Source organism: Coregonus lavaretus (assembly GCF_964263955.1).
Source record: "Coregonus lavaretus genome assembly, chromosome: 15".
NCBI lineage: Eukaryota > Metazoa > Chordata > Actinopteri > Salmoniformes > Salmonidae > Coregonus > Coregonus lavaretus.
Genome location: NC_140002.1, coordinates 8,976,416 through 9,001,463, shown reverse-complemented (window position 1 = coordinate 9,001,463; position 25,048 = coordinate 8,976,416). Strand labels below are relative to the sequence as shown.

Below are 25,048 nucleotides of genomic sequence, written 5' to 3'. Positions count from 1 at the left end.
CCAGGATGAAAGGACAAGATGGATCTGGGTGTTTTAGGATGGGCGCTGTGGTGAACCTCTCCTTCAGCCTGTTGAAGACAGCGTCAGCCTCAGGGTTCCATGCCAGCTTCTGAGGCCCACCCTTAAGGAGAGAGGTGAGCAGGGCAGCTATGGAGCTGAAGGACCTGATGAAACACTGGTAGAAATTGGCGAAGCCCAGGAAGCTCTGTAGGCCCTTGGTGGTGGTGGGGACTGGCCATGACCTGACAGCGTCCGTCTTCTCTCTTTCCATGAACACCCCCTGAGGACTGATCCTGTATCCCAGGAAGGAGATGGCCTGTTGGTGGAATTCGCATTTCTCCCCTTCACCAACAGGCTGTGTTCCCGGAGGTGGAGTAGGACAGCTCTGACGTCCCTTACGTGCTCCTCGAACGTAGCAGAGTAGATCAGGATATTGTAGATGTACACCACCACCTGTCTACTCAGCATGTCTCGGAACATGTCAATGATGAAGGACTGGAACACAGAAGGTGCGTTGGCGAGTAGTATTCATAGTGGCCTGAGGTAGTGCTGAATGCCGTCTTCCACTCGTTTCCTTCCCAGATTTGGATCAGGTTGTAGGCACTCCTCAGGTCCAACTTGGTAAAGTACCGGGCCCCTCATAGCTGCTCGATGGCCGACGGAACCAGAGGAAGGGGGTACCGATACTTGGTCGTGACTGCGTTCAGCCCCCTGTAGTCAATGCACTGCCTCAGTCCTCCATCTTTTTTAGCCACGAAGAAGAAGCTGGCGGAGGCAGGAGTGGTAGAGCGTCTGATGAACCCCTGTTTCAGGGTCTCCGCCACATACTTCTCCATGGCCTCAGTCTCCGCCATAGAAAGGGAGTAAATGCAACTCTTCGGGAAGTGTTGTCCCTCCAGCAGGTCAATGGCGCAGTCCCAGGGCCTGTGAGGAGGGAAACACTTAGCCTTTGATGAAGAGAAGACATCGGAGAGATCTGCGTACTCACGTGGAATATTGGGCTGGAGGGCGGACTCCGGACTCTCCACTGACGTGGAACAACAAACCACCAGCAGGCAGGTCTTCCAGCATGAGGTGGACCAGGCTGTGATCCTCTTGGTGATCCAATTGATGGTGGGGTTGTGTAGTCTGAGCCAGGCCAATCCCAAGACGATCCATTGAAGGGGTGACGTGACGAATGTGGAATAATAGCTCCTCGTGGTGCTCCGGTAGTGTGGGAATGGTGATGGTGAGAGTGACGTGCGTAATGGTGCCTGATCCAAGTGGTTTATTGTCAAGCGAGGTGACATTTCGCGGAGAAGGCAGTGGCACGGTGGGCAACCCCCATTCAGAGGCAAGCTCCCTATCTATAAGGTTCCCCGCTGATCCGGAATCTATTATTGCGGTGGAAATGGAAGAGAAGGAATAACCAGTCACTGTTACAGGAACTAAAAACAATGGTTTTGTGATAGGAGATGACGTAACACTCACGGAGCGGCGACGGGAGTCATACCGCCTAGATTGGGAGCCGCCAGGAGATCTGTGGTCCGTGGTGGTGAAGGGGGTGCTGCCCACCTCCATGGGTGAGTACTCGGAGGCAGGGCGGCTTCCATAGCTCAGATGGTGTGAGCGTTGAGGCTCGGGGAGGTGTTGGGAACGCCGTCTGTCTCTCAACATGTTGTCAAGACGGATGGACGTGGCGATGAGGGTATCAAGGTCCATCTCGTTGTCCCGACATGCGAGTTCCGTCTTGATGTCCTCCCATAAGCCTGTCCTGAAGGCTGTGCGCAGAGCATACTCATTCCAGCCGGAAGATGCCGCCACTGTGCGAAAGCTCAGAGCATACTCGGACGCGGGCCCCTCCCCCTGTTGTAGCTAGAGGAGACGCTCACCCCCGTCCTTTCCCTCCGTGGGATGATCAAACACCGCCCTGAACCCGGGCAAGGAAGTTGGAGTATGGAGCTATCCTGGCTTGGTCAGATGGATATGCCCCAGGCTGATGCGCCAGATAAAGTGAAACCTGTAGCAGGAAGCCGCTACATTTAGTAGTTTTACAGTCATAGCGCTCCGGTAGGGCGAGAGGTCCCTCAGAAGTTGGTGATAGCACGGGAACAGGTGGACTGGGTGCACTCGCCTCTCCCTGAGGTGGAACCGGAGCGCTGGGCAGATTATGCAGAGTTTGGAGCACTTCCTGCATGGCGGCGTTCAACTAGGCAAGCTGCTGCTGGTGCTGGTCGGTACTGAGGATACGAAGAGGCAGGACGCAGACGCAGGAATCAACAAGGTAAAGGTTTACTTAACAATGAGAAAGAGAATAACAAGGAGCGAGTAAACGACACGACGCTAACAATTACACACAACAATGACTGAACAGTCCAGGGCTATATAGTGGTGGTGATGAGATGATGAGGTGCAGGTGCGCTGGAGGTGATTAGGGTGTGTTGGGTTTCCATTCCTGTGTTGCCGAGGTTGTGCGTTCAGACCGGTGGCTCAGTAGACCGGCGAATCAGAGCGCCGGAGGGGAACAATGGGAGGAGACGTGACAGTTAGACGATGCCGTCTATTTTTCTGGAGGCAATTTTCACTAACAATGTTCACTTACACACACACACACAGAGAGAGAGAGAGAGTGTGTGTGTGTGTGTGTACTTCAAGGACCAGCGATCTAAGCAGCCTCTGAAGAGCGTCACAGGTTTCTCTGGGGATTCTCTCTGACAGTCACTGTTCCCTGTCTCTACCCTCTGTTTCTTCTCTATATAAGTCTCTCTTCATTCTCTTTTTTCTATATTTCTCTTTCTAAACCCCCCCCCCCCGATTTTATTCTAGAAAAGCTTGAGGGACCTCCCTTCGAGCCAATGACCAATGACATTCTAACAGTCTAATAAATACATTTCATATATGCTAACTGATTTTTTAAAATGTGGTTGTGTTTATGAAGGTAACATTAGAATACAAAAAGTATTTGCTTAGTAGTCTGAGCTATATGCCGCATGCTCACGTGTGGAGCTCATGGAACAGCGATTATTCTTGTTTTTTTGTTTTTTTTAATAAAGCTCACCTCTTCAATTTTGACAAAGGTATGTGTTTTAGAAACTGCAGATTCTGCTCTTTCTGATACAATATAGAAATCAAAACATCCTACCTGTGTGTGACTGTAGGAGGATTTGAAAAAGTGACTTTTTGGCATTTGTGAATTCCAAGCTGCACCCATCTCTTCATATACAATTTGACAATTGATAATATTGTCACCCATCAGACTATTGAGAATTGAATCTTGTCTTTCGGCTAACTCTATTATTATATGTGTAAAATTAGATTCAATATAGTTTAGCGGTAGTTTCGATGGGCCATCAGCTGCGTGGTGAATGACTGCAGGTGAATGAGGGAAGGACCTTTTTTTTTTTACATGTCCTCTTAAAACTGCTTATAACACATTCTGTTCATGATATTAAGATTCTAACAATGACAGTGTGTCATATAGACTTATTTAGGAAAAGTCAAGAACGTAGGGGAACATGACTTTAAAAATGTCAGAGTAATTAAAATGTAAACTTTTTGCTAGTGTTAATTGTGGCCTCCTTTTTTGGGTGGCATACATGGAGGGAATAGGAGCACTCTTGTCCTTAACGTGTGTGTGTGTGGACATGTTTAACTATACTTGAAGACCAGAAGTCCCCACAAGAATAGTAAACAAACAAAAACTGGACAAACTGGGTACATTTTGTTACTCCCCTTAAGGTCAAATGCTATTTCTAGGGGGTTTAGGGTTAAGGTTAGAATTAGCGTTAGGATTAGAATTAAGTTTAGAGTTAGAGTTAGGAGCTAGGGTTAGGGTTAGGAGCTAGGGTTAGGTTTAACGTTAGGTTTTGGAGTTAAGGTTAGGGTTAGAGTTAGGGTTAGGTTTAGGGTTAGGGAAAATAGGATTTTGAATGAGAATGAATTTTGTGTCCCCATAAGGTTAGTTGTACAAGACTGTGTGTGCGTATGTGTGTCTCCCCCTCCTTTCTCCTTCTTCCTCTCCTTCACTAAACTGGACAGGATTGTTTGTGAGGCTCATGGTGTGGTGTATGTACTGTAGTCACTGTCCCTGTGCAGCTGCAAGGCTTTATCTGCAGTGGAGCAGGCAGCTTGACATTTGGTGACGCTTTTAACACTGGTCTCTACACAACAGAGACCGGCGTGTGGTGTTTCAACCCAAAATTCGCAAAGCTATGAAACCAGTAAAAGTGAAGGAAATGGTCCAAGTCTTTGAAGTTGTTTACTATTATGAACAGAAGGTGCTTCAGTGGCCAAGATAGTGTCTCTATCCTATTGTACACACAGCTGTGTGTAAGCCTACCTGAAGTATTTTCAAGTCCACCAACCCACCCTGCATCTGTTTAGGGAAGATATTAACACAGTGGAATCTTTCTTTGGAAGCGAATGAACCAATTTATCAGAGTTTCAGCATTTGCTAAAAGGCCTGCATTTCAATGAGATCCACCCTGAAGTGTTTACTGAGGACAACACTCAGACAAGTAGCTAACTTTAATAAGGAAGGAGTTCAGATTTGGCCACCGTCCAAGACTTTGGTTTAAATCCCCCCTATTCAGGTAGAATCCCCACAGATGCAGAAGACAGATAAGATTCATGTGCATCCCAAATTGCTCCCTATACCCTACAATAGTGCACTACCTTTGACCAGAGCCGAATCGGCCTTCCCTATGGGGCCTGGTCAAAAGTAGTGCACTATATAGGGAATAGTGTGCAATTTGGGATGAGGACGCAGTTATCAAGTGTTGTCGGAATGTCCCGCCGGTGATGTTTATGAGGGCACTAATTACCATAATCTAATTGGTTATGCAGATTTCTTGCTTTTGTGGGAGACCAGTGGGAGGCTTAGCGTCACTCCATCATATCACGGAACCCATCTCAGTTACCTTTGAAGATGGATTTCAAGGTTGCCACTTGTCAGGTGGCTTCATTTCGACTGGTTTTCTGGTTTTCTCTCTATCTTTTCCTCGAGTCAGTGTGTGTCGTGTGTCGTGTGTCATGTGTGTGTGTGTGTGTGTGTGTGTGTGTGTGTTGTGAGTGAGCTACGCCAAAAGCAGCCTGGTGCTAACACCTGCACATTAATACACCACAGCCAGAATGGACAGGGTCCTGAGATACAGTACTTCAATGTATTCACAAAGCGTCTAAGAGTAGGAGTGCTGATGTAGCCCCCACCCCCCTATTATTAAATATAATTTAAAATACAAAACTGATCCTAGATCAGCACTTCTACTCTTTGTGAACACAGGCCCTGGACTTTTGGCCATATGAGAGAGTACTGTACCATTCCCCTTTTTCCAAACCAAGAGGTGGCATCTAATAATACTTTTTTGGGGGATGGAGGAGATGTATAAAGTGAAACTGGCGTTGTCAGCAGTAGAAGCAAAGGATTGTGGGAAAGCGTCCCCACCTTCAAAGTGCTGCCTGAAGTCACTGGATAGGAAATACTCCTAACCTCTCCCCAGCAGGCCAGATGCAGTGGAGGGCTAGCACTCTGCATACAGGATCGAGACAGCTGAGTAATTGCAGGAGCCCGTAAAATGATTTACCCCCTCACAGATTAATGAGGTTACGGAAGGAGCAACCACGGGCGTGATTTTTTTGGAGGGAAAAAAGGTAGGAAATGTACAAAGTCTGAAACCGTCAGATGTTGTGTTTTGTATATATCACTTTATTTGGTCAGTTCGTTTCACCTCTCCTTGCGTTGATGTGAATTTTTACAAAACTCCAGCAGATGAGTGTGTGATGTTGTGAGGTGTTTGTGGATGTTGTGCACAAAATGGGAGTCACCCAGATGCTACTTCCCCCCTTCCCTCCAATCCATCTCGCCTTCAGGCCTATTCACTTAGAGTTGGTGGCACAATCAAAAATGTAGATTGTCTGCAAAAAATGAAACCGCAGGAAAAAGGTCATCATGCTTGACGTGCCGTAATTTTATGTGACACGCTAAAGTGCTTTGCCACATTATGTGCTCATTTTTCAATGTTTAAAGTCGTTCATTTCTTATTCGTCACGCTCCTAACTTCCCCCTAAAAAGTGTTACAAACGGGCCTGAAGTTATACAGTAGGCACTGCACACCTAGTGGCGGAGGTGAGTATTACACCTGTCACCTCGCAGACGGAAACTCCAAATGGCTTGAACTCTGGCTGGTGGCTAAAGAACTATATATTGCCCTGGCGAAGGGTACTTGGCGTAATGCAACACCGACCCTCAATCTTTTTTATCAGCAGGCTGGTCTGTCAAGCGGGGCGAAGATATAAGGTGTCGCACCTGCAGGTAGCAGTGCTCTCAATTTGCCAAGGCTGTCCACATGGGCTGGCCCTGAACCATGACTATAGGCGCTAGTCATTCATACCGTATGTAAAACCAAACCCCTAAAGTGTAATGAGCGTTGTATTTCACAGAGCCTAGAAGCTCTGTGAACTCCCTTACACATGGGGTGTGTGTGTGTGATTGATATAGCCGCTGTCACAGGCTGTGTGTTTCACTATGCAGATACGGCACATGCCATTGCATTTGCATGCAGACTCACTACTAACACAAAGCGACACACTCGCCTCCTATGTTATTCATTGTCATTCCCTGAGACCAGTACTGTAAGGATCACAGGAGGCTGCTGAGGGGAGGACGACTCATAATAATGGCCGGAACAGAGCGAATGGAATCAAATGGAAACCATGTGTTTGATGTATTTGATACTATTCCACTTATTCTGCTCCAGCCATTACCACAAGCCCATCCTCCCCAATTAAGGTGCCACAAACCTCCTGTGGTAAGTATACACATGGAGCTGCGTCAACTGTGTTGAATTTAAGGATGGGAGAAATATCAACGTGCGGCTAACACAGTCGGTTAGTCAGCAGTCAGACGACACTCAACCCTCATGTTTTGGGCCCACTGATGCATTCTGGGATACTTCACCCCAAACGATAGGACGAACAGAAATAATTCAAACTGAGCTCACAGGCAGAAGTTAGCCCCCTTCTCTTTTAGTCTATTTGAAGTTGCTGAGTTTTTTCCTTCAGATCTGAGCATTTCTCAGTGATAGAGCCAGGGAGCACAGGCGATGTGCCGACTCGGGAGCGGCCAAGGTAGGCAGGCTAGTCAGACAGGCAGCGTGACTTTGGACAGTTTGAAAGGTATGGGGCCCGATGTGTCCCACTAGCTCCCATGCTCTCCTATTATTAGACTGGAGAGGAGGGAATTTACTGGAGCACGACTCCCCCTAGGGCATCTTCAGAGGACCCAGGTTCTCTCTTTCTCTCTCCTCTATCTCTCTCTCGCTGCTGCTGCTTTGAGCTCTCACTCAGCCAAGCAGCTTGGGTCCTTTTGTGTTAATAATCCCATGAACACACACAAGCACATATACATACAGTGGGGAGAACAAGTATTTGATACACTGCCGATTTTGCAGGTTTTCCTACTTACAAAGCATGTAGAGGTCTGTAATTTTTATCATAGGTACACTTCAACTGTGAGAGACGGAATCTAAAACAAAAATCCAGAAAATCACATTGTATGATTTTTAAGTAATTAATTTGCATTAGTATTTGATACATCAGAAAAGCAGAACTTAATATTTGGTACAGAAACCTTTGTTTGCAATTACAGAGATCATACGTTTCCTGTAGGTCTTGACCAGGTTTGCACACACTGCAGCAGGGATTTTGGCCCACTCCTCCATACAGACTTTCTCCTTCAGGTTTCGGGGCTGTCGCTGGGCAATACGGACTTTCAGCTCCCTCCAAAGATTTTCTATTGGGTTCAGGTCTGGAGACTGGCTAGGCCACTCCAGGACCTTGAGATGCTTCTTACGGAGCCACTCCTTAGTTGCACTGGCTGTGTGTTTCGGGTCGTTGTCATGCTGGAAGACCCAGCCACGACCCATCTTCAATGCTCTTACTGAGGGAAGGAGGTTGTTGGCCAAGATCTCGCGATACATGGCCCCATCCATCCTCCCCTCAATATGGTGCAGTCGTCCTGTCCCCTTTGCAGAAAAGCATCCCCAAAGAATGATGTTTCCACCTCCATGCTTCACGGTTGGGATGGTGTTCTTGGGGTTGTACTCATCCTTCTTCTTCCTCCAAACACGGCGAGTGGAGTTTAGACCAAAAAGCTCAATTTTTGTCTCATCAGACCACATGACCTTCTCCCATTCCACCTCTGGATCATCCAGATGGTCATTGGCAAACTTCAGACGGGCCTGGACATGCGCTGGTTTGAGCAGGGGGACCTTGCGTGTGCTGCAGGATTTTAATCCATGACGGCGTAGTGTGTTACTAATGGTTTTCTTTGAGACTGTGGTCCCAGCTCTCTTCAGGTCATTGACCAGGTCCTGCCGTGTAGTTCTGGGCTGATCCCTCACCTTCCTCATGATCATTGATGCCCCACGAGGTGAGATCTTGCATGGAGCCCCAGACCGAGGGTGATTGACCGTCATCTTGAACTTCTTCCATTTTCTAATAATTGCGCCAACAGTTGTTGCCTTCTCACCAAGCTGCTTGCCTATTGTCCTGTAGCCCATCCCAGCCTTGTGCAGGTCTACAATTGTATCCCTGATGTCCTTACACAGCTCTCTGGTCTTGGCCATTGTGGAGAGGTTGGAGTCTGTTTGATTGAGTGTGTGGACAGGTGTCTTTTATACAGGTAACGAGTTCAAACAGGTGCAGTTAATACAGGTAATGAGTGGAGAACAGGAGGGCTTCTTAAAGAAAAACAAACAGGTCTGTGAGAGCCGGAATTCTTACTGGTTGGTAGGTGATCAAATACTTATGTCATGCAATAAAATGCAAATTAATTACTTAAAAATCATACAATGTGATTTTCTGGATTTTTGTTTTACATTCCGTCTCTCACAGTTGAAGTGTACCTATGATAAAAATTACAGACCTCTACATGCTTTGTAAGTAGGAAAACCTGCAAAATCGGCAGTGTATCAAATACTTGTTCTCCCCACTGTACATACATACACACACACATTTGCATGCACGCACACACACACTTAGACACACTCCTATTTTGAATAATTGTTTTGTACTATTCTCACCCAAACTGTCCTACAATACTAACAGCTCAGGCCAGAACATCATAGGCCATACGGTTGATCACAGTCCAAATGAGAACTGACTGAAAAAGGAGGGCAAACAATTGAATGCTTAGGCTTTTATCCATAGCCCTGTGGTCATTTGATCCTTTACACTGTCAGCATCTATATACTGTGCTGCTGCAGGTAAGCCTCTGGTAAGATAATATATCCTCTTGGATCCTCTCTCGCTCTCCGTCTATTTTTCTCTTTCCGGTTTGCATGTCTTCTATGACAAAACCGGCTTAACCTGCTCTGTTATGTCACTTTCACCCAATGATAGAGTGACCATGTATCTGAATGGCACTCATGCCAGGAAAAATTCTAAGAATGTTTAGAGAATGTTATATGAGTGTAATGGGATTGTGTATTTCCTTCAATCATTAAATAATCTGTTCATGACAGTTATTTCAGAATAACAGTTATTCACTTATTTCAGAATTTGAAATAAGTGAGCTATCAATAGCCATCAACCATTGTATTCACTCATATGAAAGTGAAGCCACAATGAATATACTGACATTGTGAAAGAGATGTGGTTGACATAGAACAGTTCCAACAAACAATATAAACTCACATGTCTGTTTGCTTAAAACCGGCATTGCTTCTGCCACAACCCACAAACATTAGTATTATGTATGAACCACAGTCAACACTGGCCTCTTCTCCACAAATCAATTAAGCATATAGAGAGAGACCGAGAGAGAGCGAGACTTCCTGAGTCCCTACTGAGCTCTCAGGTCCTCCCCTACCAACTCCTAACACGGCATTGGAAAGTGCAAATATCAATGACTACGTGAAACACAGTGCTAAAACAGGAACGAGTGGGGAGTGGAGACCCAATACTTTTAGCGGCAGCTATTTTTTTATTATATTCAGGAAGTGGCTGTTGCCAGGTCGGCTGGAGAAATGACTTCTATTGGATATTGACTTTGCGCCATTTTCTCAAAGCAGGCCAGTTAGCATGTTAGCTACTACATAAAAAAATATATATATAGTAATTTAGCAGATGCTCTTATCCATAGCGACTGACTTACAGTTAGTGCATTCATTTTAAGGTACGACAACCACATACAGTATCTGTCATAGTAAGTACATTTTTCCTCAATCAAGTAGCCATCAGCAAAATCAGTGCTAGTAGTAAAAAGTAAAGTCTGAGTGTTAGTTCACGAAAGGCAATAAAGATTAAGGTCTTTATTGAGTACAGAGGCCTAGCCTAAACTTAGCATGTCTTTCAGTGGCTTGTGAGCAACCCATTACCTTCACAAAGAGGTCACTTTCTCACCTGATTGTCACCCCTGAGCTTCTGAGTGCCACTCAATGTAATCTAATTAGGCCCATATTGAGTAATCGTTAGCAACTAGCCTGTCGTCCTTACTCCAGCTCCTTCTAATTACATATCTTAATTACCGCCATCATGTATCATGAATGGGGGGAAGATGGGGTGGGCTAATCGGTTAGCACTCTCTAATTAGCTTTTATGCTAGTGTCGTAGAGGGCTCCTGACTTGTCAGCCATGTGGATATGTGAGGATATGTGAGAGTGATTCAGAAGTGGTGGGAGTATTTATAAGTATGCATACTGAGACTGGCTGGATTTATGGACATGAATCAGAAAACATGAATTCACAAAATGTGTATCAATAAAGCAAATGCTTGAGCTGTGCTAGACAATTAGGCCTGCATGTCGATAGTATCTTATTCAATAGGACTGCAATTATACTTACACAAGCATGAAATTAATGGACTTTTGTCAAAAAACGTCTCTACCCAGCACTGTAAATGGTTGATATATAATATCTGACTTTACACTGAATAATGTTCTTTATTCAATTCCAAAGGATAAGACAAAGACGCTCAACATTTTCAGAATGTGTTTGGGGGGACATAGGAACGTAATAGGACAAATACAACAAAATGAAAGACAACAGCAGAATGCAGCACTGACATAATCATAATCTGACACAATAATACAGTCTGAAAGAGCAGTTGGCACTTGTTGGTGGAATGTAAAATGTCACATGTTCATAGGCTATATAAAAGTATACATTTAGATTAAAAAATATATATATACAAGTTTTAGAACACCTACTCATTCAAGGGTTTTTCTTTATTTTTACTATTTTCTACATTGTATAATAATAGTGAAGACATAAAAAGTATGAAATAACATATGGAATCATGTAGTAACCAAAAAAGTGTTAAACAAATCAAAATATATTTTATATTTGAGATTCTTCAAATAACCACCCTTTGCCTTGATGACAGCTTTGCACACTCTTGGCATTCTCTCAACCAGCTTCACCTGGAATGCTTTTCCAACAGTCTTGAAGGAGTTCCCACATATACTGAGCACTTGTTGGCTGCTTTTCCTTAACTCTGTGGTCCGACTCATCCCAAACCATCTCAATTTGGTTGAGGTTGGGGGATTGTAGAGGCCAGGTCATCTGATGCAGCACTCCATCACTCTCCTTCTTGGTAAAATAGCCCTTACACAGCCTGGAGGTGTGTTGGGTCATTGTCCTGTTGAAAAACAGATGATAGTCCCAGCAGAGGTAACTCTGGGTCTTCCATTCCTGTGGTGGTCCTCATGAGAGCCAGTTTCATCATAGCACTTTATGGTTTTTGCGACTGCACTTGAGGAAACATTCAAAGTTCTTGAAATGTTCTGTATGGACTGACCTTCATGTCTTAAAGTAATGATGGACTGTTGTTTCTCTTTGCTTATTTGAGCTGTTCTTGCTATAATATGGACTTGGTCTTTTACCAAATAGGGCTGTCCCCCCCGTCCCCGTCCTCGTCTCCCCCGATGTGTCCCACTAGCTCCCATGCTCTCCTATAATATGACTGGAGTGGAGGGAATTGACTGGAGCACAACTCCCCCTAGGGCATCTTCAGACAAACGTTGGACTTGTAATGTATAACAGACAATATTATTGTCTGTTAACAGACACATTTTAGTGGTCTCGCCTGTCTCTTTGAGATGAACTGAGTTGCCTCATCTGCAATCAATTGGGATAGAGTTTGAGTCCGAAATGGCACCCTATTCCCTACATAGTGCACTACTTTTGACCAGAGCTCTATGACACTATATAGGGAATAGGGTGCCATTTGAGGCGCAGACAGAAACTCAACAGAAACTCAGCAGAAACTCAGCAGAAACTCAGCAGAAACTCAACAGGAACTCAGCAGAAACTCAACAGAATCTCAGAAGAAACTCAACAGAAACTCAACAGAAACTCAGCAGAAACTCAGCAGAAACTCAGGGACATTTGTTGTTCTTTCCTCTTCCTCTTTTTTTTCCTCCATCCATTGTGATGAGACTGATCTCAGTGTAAATCCCCCCTGACACCAGTCTAATGACAGTCTAATGCCATCCTATCCATGCCCCTTTCCACCACCTGGCATTGTGCAGTTAATCCAGACCAAGGCCCCCGGTGTGTTGCGTCGGCCATTTGTCTCTCATTGGAATGACTGCCTTGTAAACAGGCTGCAAAAGGTTTAGCAATGTATGTCAATGGAGACATTTACACTTCAGCTGTATGGAGACGTGCTGTAGGGTTGAGGTAGATGTCATAAAGCAGAGGGCATTGAAAATAACATTGATCACCTTTTGTGGAATATGCTTTTCTTTCAGGTGGTTGGCCCATCTATGATTGTGTGTGGAGTAACCATGTTTGAGAGTATCCTTGTTTGAGGAATAACCTGTCTGAGACTTGAAGACGCGTGTGAACAGCACCGCAGCTAATTTCTGGACATTAGTTCAGTGGGATAATGCTATTGTTGAGTTAAGCGGGTTCGATAACTAGTTAGTTACACTGTATCAAAGCACAACAAAGCTAACCTTCTCTCCACATGCTGTGTGTACGAGGCTCACTATTATCCCCAATAGATTCAATTACTTTGTGTGTGTGTGTGTGCGTGTGTGTGCGTGTGTGTGCGTGTGTGTGTGTGTGCCAGACCTGGGTTCAAATACTATTTAAATTATTTAAATTACAGTAAGTAAGTATTCAGATATTTTTTATAAAAAAATACAGGTAGTTGTTGGAATGTATTTGGAAATACACAGAGTATTTTCAAATACAAATAAATACTCCTATGGATTTGAACCCAGGTCCTAGGAGTATTTGGAAATAATTATTTTAAAATAGTAAGCTATTTATAGGAAATTATTTGAAAAATACTTTCATATACTTCCAACAGAAGTAGTTGATTTCGGACACTTTATTTGAAAATACTCAAGTACACAGAAAATAATAAATAATAAAATACACATTTTTAAGTCCAGGTCTGGCGTGTGTCTCTGTGTGTGCACGTAAAGCGTCTCTAAGCTCCTTTTCCTCTCTGCCCCCACAGTTCTGCTGGGTGTGTTGACGGCGTGCGCCCAGACGGAGATGAAGAGGGTTGTCGGTGACAATGCCACACTGCCCTGTCACCACCAGTTCTGGGCCGGCGACGCCCCCACACTGGACATCGAGTGGCTCCTCCTCAAGCCCAGCTCCAAGCAGAGAGTGGTGAGTGGCTCCCTTTGCTAATTGGCTTGAGGTGCATCTCAATAGTCTAAAGTGGCTTCCTCCCCTTGTAACATTTCCTCCATAACTAGACAGGTGAAAGCACATTCCTGGTATAGGCGTCTATATTTCTGTCACCTAGCCTGTGTTTTCAGATCAGTAGGAGAGGAGACAACAGGAAGCAATTTCAGACTATTGAGATGTATCATAGAACCAGAAGGAAATTATAGCATCTATTTTGTTTCTTTGTACAGGATAGAGAGACAGTAGATAGGAGGAGAGAAAGCGCTAGAGCAGTGAATCGGATTCGAACCCATGCTCGGAACGGTAGTACACCGTGAATACATGCAATCGAGAAGCAGCGACTTAGACAGCTGAACCACCCAGGCATACGTCAGTAGTGTGTCTTCTGTGAATAGATAAGCGTCCTCAGCTCTGACACAGACACAGCTACTCCCCCATCATGACATAACATACAGTACATCACCGTCTCCAGTTCATTAAGGCCTATATGGGTATATATAGGGATCCACTCTTCTCAATGGCTAGGATGCCCCCCAAAGGACTGAATCAATCTCGCATCCACTTCTCTCAACTTTGAAGATCTTTCAGCAAACTGTCTTCTTTTTAGAGTCATTCTGGTTTCACTCAACCCATTTGCACTTCTGCAAGTGGGCAGAGTTTTCTTTCCATTTGGCCTCTGGTCAAGCTAATCTCTGAGGTACCGTCAAGCTTGTTAGACCAATATGGCCGCCTCCATTCTCCCTCCACTCTCTCCCTGCAGGTTAATGAAAGTGCTGCTACAGTTTGGATAGGATAGTTTACAAGGCCTGCTATTTATCCACAGAAAATGAAACCTCATTCGCCCACTTTACAGGCTCTGCTTGGATATCCATGGTGATGTTTAATACCTGCAAAGGGGGTTATAAACTTTAAGTGCTGTGGGCGGAGAAAAATATGCATTCTTCCCTGCATTTGTTGATTTATGAATTTCCCTACATGGTCAAGTGATGAAGTAATGTCTTGTTTTGTCTTTGGGTCTGAGATAATGTAGTGGTAGACACAGTTTGTTTATATACAGTGTCTTCAGAAAGTATTCACATCACATGTTGTTGTGATACAGCCTGAATTTAAAATGGATTAAATTTAGATGTTGTGTCACTGGCCTACACACAATACCCCATAGTGTCAAAGTGGAATTATGTTTAAAACATTGTATTTTAACACAAAATGAAAAGCTGAAATGTCTTGAGTCAATAAGTATTCAACCCCTTTGTTATGGCAAGCCTAAATAAGTTCAGGAATAAACATTTGATTAATAAGTCACATAATAAGCTGCATGGACTCACTCTGTGTGCAATAATAGTGTTTAACATGATCTTTGAATGACTGCCTCATCTCTGTACTCCACACATACAATTATCTGTAAGTGAATTTCAAACACATATTCAACCACAAAGACCAGGGAAGTTTTCCAATGCCTTGCAAAGAAGGGCATCTATTGGCAGATGGGTAAAAAAAATAAGCAGACATTGAATATCTATATATATATATATATATATATATATATATATATATATATATATATATATATATATATATATATATATATATATACACTGCTCAAAAAAATTAAGGGAACACTTAAACAACACAATGTAACTCCAAGTCAATCACACTTCTGTGAAATCAAACTGTCCACTTAGGAAGCAACACTGATTGACAATACATTTCACATGCTGTTGTGCAGATGGAATAGACAACAGGTGGAAATTATAGGCAATTAGCAAGACACCTCCAATAAAGGACTGGTTTTGCAGGTGGTGACACAGACCACTTCTCAGTTCCTATGCTTCCTGGCTGATGTTTTGGTCACTTTTGAATGCTGGCGGTGCTTTCACTCTAGTGGTAGCATGAGACGGAGTCTACAACCCACACAAGTGGCTCAGGTAGTGCAGCTCATCCAGGATGGCACATCAATGCGAGCTGTGGCAAGAAGGTGTCTGTCAGCGTAGTGTCCAGAGCATGGAGGCGCTACCAGGAGACAGGCCATTACATCAGGAGACGTGGAGGAGGCCGTAGGAGGGCAACAACCCAGCAGCAGGACTGCTACCTCCGCCTTTGTGCAAGGAGGAGCAGGAGGAGCACTGCCAGAGCCCTGCAAAATGACCTCCAGCAGGCCACAAATGTGCATGTGTCTGCTCAAATGGTCAGAAACAGACTCCATGAGGGTGGTATGAGGGCCCGACGTCCACAGGTGGGGATTGTGCTTACAGCCCAACACCGTGCAGGACGTTTGGCATTTGCCAGAGAACACCAAGTTTGGCAAATTCGCCACTGGCGCCCTGTGCTCTTCACAGATGAAAGCAGGTTCACACTGAGCACGTGACAGACGTGACAGAGTCTGGAGACGCCGTGGAGAACGTTCTGCTGCCTGCAACATCCTCCAGCATGACTGGTTTGGCGGTGGGTCAGTCATGGTGTGGGGTGGCATTTCTTTGGGGGGCCGCACAGCCCTCCATGTGTTTGCCTGAGGTAGCCTGACTGCCATTAGGTACCAAGATGAGATCCTCAGACCCCTTGTGAGACCATATGCTGGTGCGGTTGGCCCTGGGTTCCTCCTAATGCAAGACAATGTTAGACCTCATGTGGCTTGTGACACTCGGGCTCCGGGACGTTTGTATTTGAGCCAGGGTGTATTTTGTTTTGTTGGGTTTTGGTTTGGTTATGTTGGGTATTTGGGTGTATTTCTATGTTTGCATTTCTGTGGGGTTCATTTCTAGGTTTGGTCAATGACTCCCAATCGGAGGTAACGAGTGTCAGCTGTCGGCTCGTTATCTCTGATTGGGAGCCATATTTATCTGTATGTTTTCCTTTGGGTGTTGTGGGTTTTTGTTCCGTTTCGGTCAGTGTACCGTGGACTTCATTGAGTCGTCTTTTGTTTTGTAGTTCTATAACGTTTAATTAATAAAGTCATGTTTCTTGGACACGCTGCGCCTTGGTCATACTTAGACGACATAGACGACCGTGACAGAAAAACCCACCATCATAGGACCAAGCAGCGTGTCAAGCGGCAACAGGACCCTGCTCCTAAGGATTCATGGACATGGGGGGAGATACTGGCTGGAAAGGGTCCTTGGGCACAACCGGGAGAATATCGCCGCCCTCGTGAAGAGCTGGAGGCAGCTAAAGCCGAGAGGAGGCGGTATGAGGAGGCAGCACGGAGTCAAGGCTGGAAGCCCGTGGGTACTACCCAAAAATTTCTTGGGGGGGGGCTTAAAGGGAGTGTGGCGAAGTCAGGTAGGAGACCTGCGCCTACTCCCTGGACTTACCGTGGAGAGCGAGAGTACGGGCAGACACCGTGTTACGCAGTAGAGCGCATGGTGTCTCCTGTACGCAGGCATAGCCCGGTTCGGTACATTCCAGCTCCACGTATCGGCCGGGTTAGAGTGAGCGTTGAGCCAGATGTCATGAAGCCGGCCCAACGCATCCGGCTACCAGTGCGTCTTCTCGGGCCGGCGTACATGGCACCAGCCTTACGCATGGTGTTCCCGGTTCGCCCACATAGGCCGGTGCGGGTTATTCCACCTCCCCGTACTGGTCGGGCGACGGGGAGCATCAACCCGGGTAAGGTTGGGCAGGCTCAGTGCTCAAGGGGGCCAGTAAGCCTGCACGGTCCGGTATTTCCGGCGCCACCTCCCCGCTCCAGCCCAGTACCACCAGTGCCTACACCACGCACCAAGCCTCCTGTGTGTTCCCCGAGTCCTGTGCGTCCTGTTGCTGCTCTCCGCACTAGGCCTTATGTGCGTCCCCAGGGTCCAGCATGCCCTGTTCCTTCTCCCCGCACTAGGCTTTATGTGCGTTCCCAGGGTCCAGCATGCCCTGTTGCTTCTCCCCGCACTAGCCCTGAGATGCGTGTCCTCAGCCCGGTACCTCCAGTTCCGGCACCACGCACCAGGCCTACGGTGCGCCTCAGACGGCCAGAGTCTGCCGTCTGCCCAACGGGGCCTGAACTGCCCGTCTGCCCAAAGGCGCTTGAACTGGCCGTCTGGACTGAGCCTGCAAAGCCGCCCGTCTGCCATGAGCCTTCAGAGCCGTCCGCCAGACCGGAGCCGCTAGAGCCTTCCGCCAGACAGGATCAGCCAGAGCCTTCCGCCAGACAGGATCAGTCAGAGCCTTCCGCCAGCCATGAGCAGCCAGATCCGTCAGCCGGCCATGAGCAGCCAGATCCGTCAGCCAGCCATGAGCAGCCAGATCCTTCAGCCAGCCATGAGCAGCCAGATCCGTCGGCCAGCCATGAGCAGCCAGATCCGTCGGCCAGCCATGAGCAGCCAGATCCGTCAGCCAGCCATGAGCAGCCAGATCCGTCAGCCAGCCATGAGCAGCCAGATCCTTCAGCCAGCCATGAGCCGTCCAGCCAGGATCCGCCAGAGCCGTCCAGCCAGGATCCGCCAGAGCCAGCCAGCCAGGATCCGCCATTGAGTCCGGTGCTGTCCCTTAGCCCGGTGCTGCCCCTTATCCTGGTGCTGCCCCTTAGTCCGGTACTGCCCCTTAGTCCGGTGCTGCCCCTTAGTCCGGTGCTGCCCTTTAGTCCGGTGCCGCCCCTTAATCCAGTGGGGTTTAGTTGGGGGGTGGTCATGTGGAGGAGGCTACGGAAGCGGATAGTGACTAAGGTGGGGTGGGGACCACGACCAGGGCCAGAACCGCCACCGTGGACAGACGCCCACCCAGACCCTCCCCTAGACTGTATGCTGGTGCGCCCGGAGTTCGCACCTTTAGGGGGGGGTACTGTGACACTCGGGCTCCGGGACGTTTGTATTTGAGCCAGGGTGTATTTTGTTTTGTTGGGTTTTGGTTTGGTTATGTTGGGTATTTGGGTGTATTTCTATGTTTGCATTTCTGTGGGGTTCATTTCTAGGTTTGGTCAATGACTCCCAATCGGAGGTAACGAGTGTCAGCTGTCGGCTCGTTATCTCTGATTGGGAGCCATATTTATCTGTATGTTTTCCTTTGGGTGTTGTGGGTTTTTGTTCCGTTTCGGTCAGTGTACCGTGGACTTCATTGAGTCGTCTTTTGTTTTGTAGTTCTATAACGTTTAATTAATAAAGTCATGTTTCTTGGACACGCTGCGCCTTGGTCATACTTAGACGACATAGACGACCGTGACATGGCTGGAGTGTGTCAGCAGTTCCTGCAAGAGGAAGGCATTGATGCTATGGACTGGCCCGCCCGTTCCCCAGACCTGAATCCAATTGAGCACATCTGGGACATCATGTCTCGCTCCATCCACCAACGCCACGTTGCACCACAGACTGTCCAGGAGTTGGCGGATGCTTTAGTCCAGGTCTGGGAGGAGATCCCTCAGGAGACCATCCGCCACCTCATCAGGAGCATGCCCGGGCGTTGTAGGGAGGTCATACAGGCACGTTGAGGCCACACACACTACTGAGCCTAATTTTGACTTGTTTTAAGGACATTACATCAAAGTTGGATCAGCCGGTAGTGTGGTTTTCCACTTTAATTTTGAGGGTGACTCCAAATCCAGACCTCCATGGGTTGATAAATTTGATTTCCATTGATAATTTTTGTGTGATTTTGTTGTCAGCACATTCAACTATGTAAAGAAAAAAGTATTGAATAAGATTATTTCATTCATTCAGATCTAGGATGTGTTATTTTAGTGTTCCCTTTATTTTTTTTAGCAGTGTATACAGTAGGGGAAAAAAGTATTTAGTCAGCCACCAATTGTGCAAGTTCTCCCACTTAAAAAGATGAGAGAGGCCTGTAAGTTTCATCATAGGTACACGTCAACTATGACAGACAAATTGAGAATTTTTTTCTCCAGAAAATCACATTGTAGGATTTTTAATGAATTTATTTGCAAATTATGGTGGAAAATAAGTATTTGGTCACCTACAAACAAGCAAGATTTCTGGCTCTCACAGACCTGTAACTTCTTCTTTAAGAGGCTCCTCTGTCCTCCACTCGTTACCTGTATTAATGGCACCTGTTTGAACTTGTTATCAGTATAAAAGACACCTGTCCACAACCTCAAACAGTCACACTCCAAACTCCACTATGGCCAAGACCAAAGAGCTGTCAAAGGACACCAGAAACAAAATTGTAGACCTGCACCAGGCTGGGAAGACTGAATCTGCAATAGGTAAGCAGCTTGGTTTGAAGAAATCAACTGTGGGAGCAATTATTAGGAAATGGAAGACATACAAGACCACTGATAATCTCCCTCGATCTGGGGCTCCACGCAAGATCTCACCCTGTGGGGTCAAAATGATCACAAGAACGGTGAGCAAAAATCCCAGAACCACACGGGGGGACCTAGTGAATGACCTGCAGAGAGCTAGGACCAAAGTAACAAAGCCTACCATCAGTAACACACTACGCCACTAGGGACTCAAATCCTGCAGTGCCAGACGTGTCCCCCTGCTTAAGCCAGTACATGTCCAGGCCCGTCTGAAGTTTGCTAGAGTGCATTTGGATGATCCAGAAGAGGATTGGGAGAATGTCATATGGTCAGATGAAACCAAAATATAACTTTTTGGTAAAAACTCAACTTGTCGTGTTTGGAGGACAAAGAATGCTGAGTTGCATCCAAAGAACACCATACCTACTGTGAAGCATGGGGGTGGAAACATCATGCTTTGGGGCTGTTTTTCTGCAAAGGGACCAGGACGACTGATCCGTGTAAAGGAAAGAATGAATGGGGCCATGTATCGTGAGATTTTGAGTGAAAACCTCCTTCCATCAGCAAGGGCATTGAAGATGAAACGTGGCTGGGTCTTTCAGCATGACAATGATCCCAAACACACCGCCCGGGCAACGAAGGAGTGGCTTCGTAAGAAGCATTTCAAGGTCCTGGAGTGGCCTAGTCAGTCTCCAGATCTCAACCCCATAGAAAATCTTTGGAGGGAGTTGAAAGTCCGTGTTGCCCAGCGACAGCCCCAAAACATCACTGCTCTAGAGGAGATCTGCATGGAGGAATGGGCCAAAATACCAGCAACAGTGTGTGAAAACCTTGTGAAGACTTACAGAAAACGTTTGACCTGTGTCATTGCCAATATATATATTGGTCTTCACAAAGTTTGCTGCTTCAGTGTTTTTAGATATTTTTGTCAGATGTTACTATGGTATACTGAAGTATAATTACAAGCATTCCATAAGTGTCAAAGGCTTTTATTGACAATTACATTAAGTTTATGCAAAGAGTCAATATTTGCAGTGTTGACCCTTCTTTTTCAAGACCTCTGCAATCCGCCCTGGCATGCTGTCAATTAACTTCTGGGCCACATCCTGACTGATGGCAGCCCATTCTTGCATAATCAATGCTTGGAGTTTGTCAGAATTTGTAGGGTTTTGTTTGTCCACCTGCCTCTTGAGGATTGACCACAAGTTCTCAATGGGATTAAGGTCTGGGGAGTTTCCTGGCCATGGACCCAAAATTTCGATGTTTTGTTCCCCGAGCCACTTAGTTATCACCTTAGCCTTATGGCAAGGTGCTCCATCATGCTGGAAAAGGCATTGTTCGTCACCAAACTGTTCTTGGATGGTTGGGAGAAGTTGCTCTCGGAGGATGTGTTGGTACCATTCTTTATTCATGGCTGTGTTCTTAGGCAAACTTGTGAGTGAGCCCACTCCCTTGGCTGAGAAGCAACCCCACACATTAATGGTCTCAGGATGCTTTACTGTTGGCATGACACAGGACTGATGGTAGCGCACACTCCGGACAAGCTTTTTTCCGGATGCCCAAAACAATCGGAAAGGGGATTCATCAGAGAAAATGACTTTACCCCAGTCCTCAGCAGTCCAATCCCTGTACCTTTTGCAGAATATCAGTCTGTCCCTGATGTTTTTCCTGGAGAGAAGTGGCTTCCTCGCTGCCCTTCTTGACACCAGGCCATCCTCCAAAAGTCTTCGCCTCACTGTGCGTGCAGATGCACTCACACCTGCCTGCTGCCATTCCTGAGCAAGCTCTGCACTGGTGGTGCCCCGATCCCGCAGCTGAATCAACTTTAGGAGACGGTCCTGGCGTTTGCTGGACTTTCTTGGGCGATCTGACGCCTTCTTCACAACAATTGAACCTCTCTCCTTGAAGTTCTTGATGATCCGATAAATGGTTGATTTAGGTGCAATCTTACTAGCAGCAATATCCTTGCCTGTGAAGCCCTTTATGTGCAAAGCAATGATGATGGCACGTGTTTCCTTGCAGGTAACCATGGTTAACAGAGGAAGAACAATGATTTCAAGCACCACCCTCCTTTTAAAGCTTCCAGTCTGTTATTCTAACTCAATCAGCATGTCAGGCTGATCTCCAGCCATGTCCTCGTCAACACTCTCACCTGTGTTAACAAGAGAATCACTGACATGATGTCAGCTGGTCCTTTTGTGGCAGGGCTGAAATGCAGTGGAAATGTTTTTTTTTTTGGATTAAGTTCATTTTCATGGCAAAGAGGGACTTTGCAATTAATTGCAATTCATCTGATCACTCTTCATAACATTCTGGAGTATATGCAAACTTTGTGAAAATTAATATTTGTGTCATTCTCAAAACTTTTGACCACGACTGTACAATCCAGGTGTGCAAAGCTCTTAGAGATTTACCCAGAAAGACTCACAGCTATAATGACTGCCAAAGGTGATTCAAACATGTATTGACTCAGGGGTGTGAATACTTATGTAAATAAAATATTTATGCATTTAATTTTCAATATATGTGCAAACATTTCTAAATGTATGTTTTCACTTTGTCATTATGGGGTATTGTGTGTAGATGGGTGAGAATTTTGTTTTATCCATTTTGAATTCAGTCTGTAACACAACAAAATGTGTAATAAGTAAAGGGGTGTGAATACTTTCTGAAGGCACTGTAGCACAGCATGTGGTATGATCACCACATAATCACAATAATATGATAACTGTACTGACAATGACTGACAATGATTGACAATGGTCATTAGCATACCTCATTCATTCCCCCTAAGTGAGGCATATTTGCGTGTCACCTACACATATACACAATCTTTCCCCAGATAACCATGTGTACAGAACCACAGTTTCCACTCTCCCACACAAGTCCTGCAATGCCCAGCCAGAACCTCTAACACTAACCCTTATCTCTCTGTACCTCATTCCCGCTCTCCCCGCCAGGTGATCACCTACTTTGCGGGCCGGGTGTACGACCCCAACGAGGCGGAGGCGGGCCGGCTGTCCTTAGCCGGGGACTACCTCAAGGGGGACGCCTCCCTGCTGATCAGTGACCTCACACTGGGCGACTCAGGCGAGTACAGCTGCAAGGTGAAGAACGGGGGGAAGTACCAATGGAGCACGGTCAACCTCATAGTACTGGGTAAGTACCAATGGACCACGGTCAACCTCATAGTACTGGGTAAGTACCAATGGAGCACGGTCAACCTCATAGTACTGGGTAAGTACCAATGGAGCAAGGTCAACCTCATAGTACTGGGTAAGTCCCAATGGAGCACGGTCAACCTCATAGTACTGGGTAAGTACCAATGGAGCACGGTCAACCTCATAGTACTGGGTAAGTCCCAATGGAGTACGGTCAACCTCATAGTACTGGGTAAGTCCCAATGGAGCACGGTCAACCTCATAGTACTGGGTAAGTCCCAATGGAGCACGGTCAACCTCATAGTACTGGGTAAGTCCCAATGGAGCACGGTCAACCTCATAGTACTGGGTAAGTCCCAATGGAGTACGGTCAACCTCATAGTACTGGGTAAGTCCCAATGGAGCACGGTCAACCTCATAGTACTGGGTAAGTACCAATGGAGCACGGTCAACCTCATAGTACTGGGTAAGTACCAATGGAGCACGGTCAACCTCAAAGTAAGTCCTGGACCCACTGTGTATTTTTTTCTGACTAACATTTGTATGATTTTTCACACAATCGAAACAAAATGAAAAATATGAATAACATTCCACCCATGAGGCCACTAGGTCATTTGACTGCAGGAAAGGGCCACATGCTAATGTGGTGGATATAAATGATAGAGGTGATACTATCCCTTGTCCCTTCATACTGTGGTTGACTGACAATGACCACACAAACACTGTTGGTGAGATGTTTGAATCACTACCTAACTATCCTGTTGCTGTCACTGAAGGATACGATGGCAGTTACTTGTCACGTACTTGTGAAAGCGAAAATTAGCTCCAAAGGGTAGACACTGGACCACTGCCACATGTTGCTACCGATCCAAATCCCTAACTGTGCAGCGATAAGGAGAGATAAAAGCGTAAGTAGCACCTGTGACACTGTGATACAGCATCTAGCTGTGTATGGCTCTGGTATATAGCTCTCTCCAGCCTGCCCTCCCCTCCGACGGTCTCCCACAGTAAGATGTTGAGGGAGTGCGCCACACATTTATGCATACATTTGTACAAATTGGCCCGCAGATTTGAAACGCCACTTTCGATTTTTAGTGAGACAAACATTAGCGTTCGTCTTGTTCAACGGTAAGATAATGGGATGGGGGGATTGGGGTTGGGGGGTGGTGGGAAGTGGTACTGACGCAGGAACAAGATGGAGGGCCCCGCCTCCTCCTCCCCCTTCTCCTCAGCCCCCCTAATTGCATCCTGGTTAGAATTCACCCTACTCAGCAAAATGAAGAGAGATCAGGGGAAGAGAGGTCCGTGATAGAGAGAGGGAGGTGGATGTTGTGGAGGTGTGGTCTAAGCAGGCATTGTTGTATTTATCTCACTTATACAGTGCATTCGGAAAGTATTCAGACCCCTTCCCTTTTTCCACATTTTGTTACGTTACAGCCTTATTCTAAAATGGATTAAATTAGGTTTTTTCCTCATCAATCTACACACAATACCACATAATGCGAAAACAGGTTTTTAGAAAACAGAAATACCTTATTTACATAAGTATTCAGACCATTTGCCATGAGACTCGAAATGGAGCTCAGGTGCATCCTGTTTCCATTGATCATCCTTGAGATGTTTCTACACTTGATTGGAGTCCACCTGTTGTAATTTGGAAAGGCACACACCTGTCTATATAAGGTCCCACAGTTGACAGTACATGTCAGAGCAGAAACCAAGCCATGAGGTCGAAGGAATTGTCCGTAGAGCTCAGAGACAGGATTGTGTCGAGGCACAGATCTGGGGAAGGGTACCCCAAGAATTCTGTAGCATTGAAGGTCCCCAAGAACACAGTGGCCTCCATTATTCTTAAATGGAAGAAGTTTGGAACTACCAAGACTCTTCCTAGAACTGGCCGCCCGGCCAAACTGAGCAATCAGGGAGAAGGACCTTGTTCAGGGAGGTGACCAAGAACCCGATGGTCACTCTGTCAGACCTCCAGAGTTCCTCTGTGGAGATGGGAGAACCTTCCAGAAGGACACCCATCTCTGCAGCACTCCACCAATCAGGCCTTTATGGTAGAGTGGCCAGACGGAAG

At 46.2% G+C, this 25,048-nt stretch overlaps 1 protein-coding gene across 1 annotated transcript in view; it reads left to right on the top strand.

Annotated features, from left to right (window-relative positions):
• clmpa (CXADR like membrane protein a) overlaps positions 1–25,048 on the top strand; it is a gene marked incomplete at both ends in the record, with an annotated part of 132,235 nt that overhangs the window by 74,598 nt on the left and 32,589 nt on the right. Inside the window, 2 exons of the mRNA XM_084177902.1 lie at positions 13,451–13,608; positions 22,768–22,966. Of these exons, the coding sequence (XP_084034028.1) occupies positions 13,451–13,608; positions 22,768–22,966 (357 nt within the window). The remainder of the gene's footprint in view (positions 1–13,450; positions 13,609–22,767; positions 22,967–25,048) is intronic.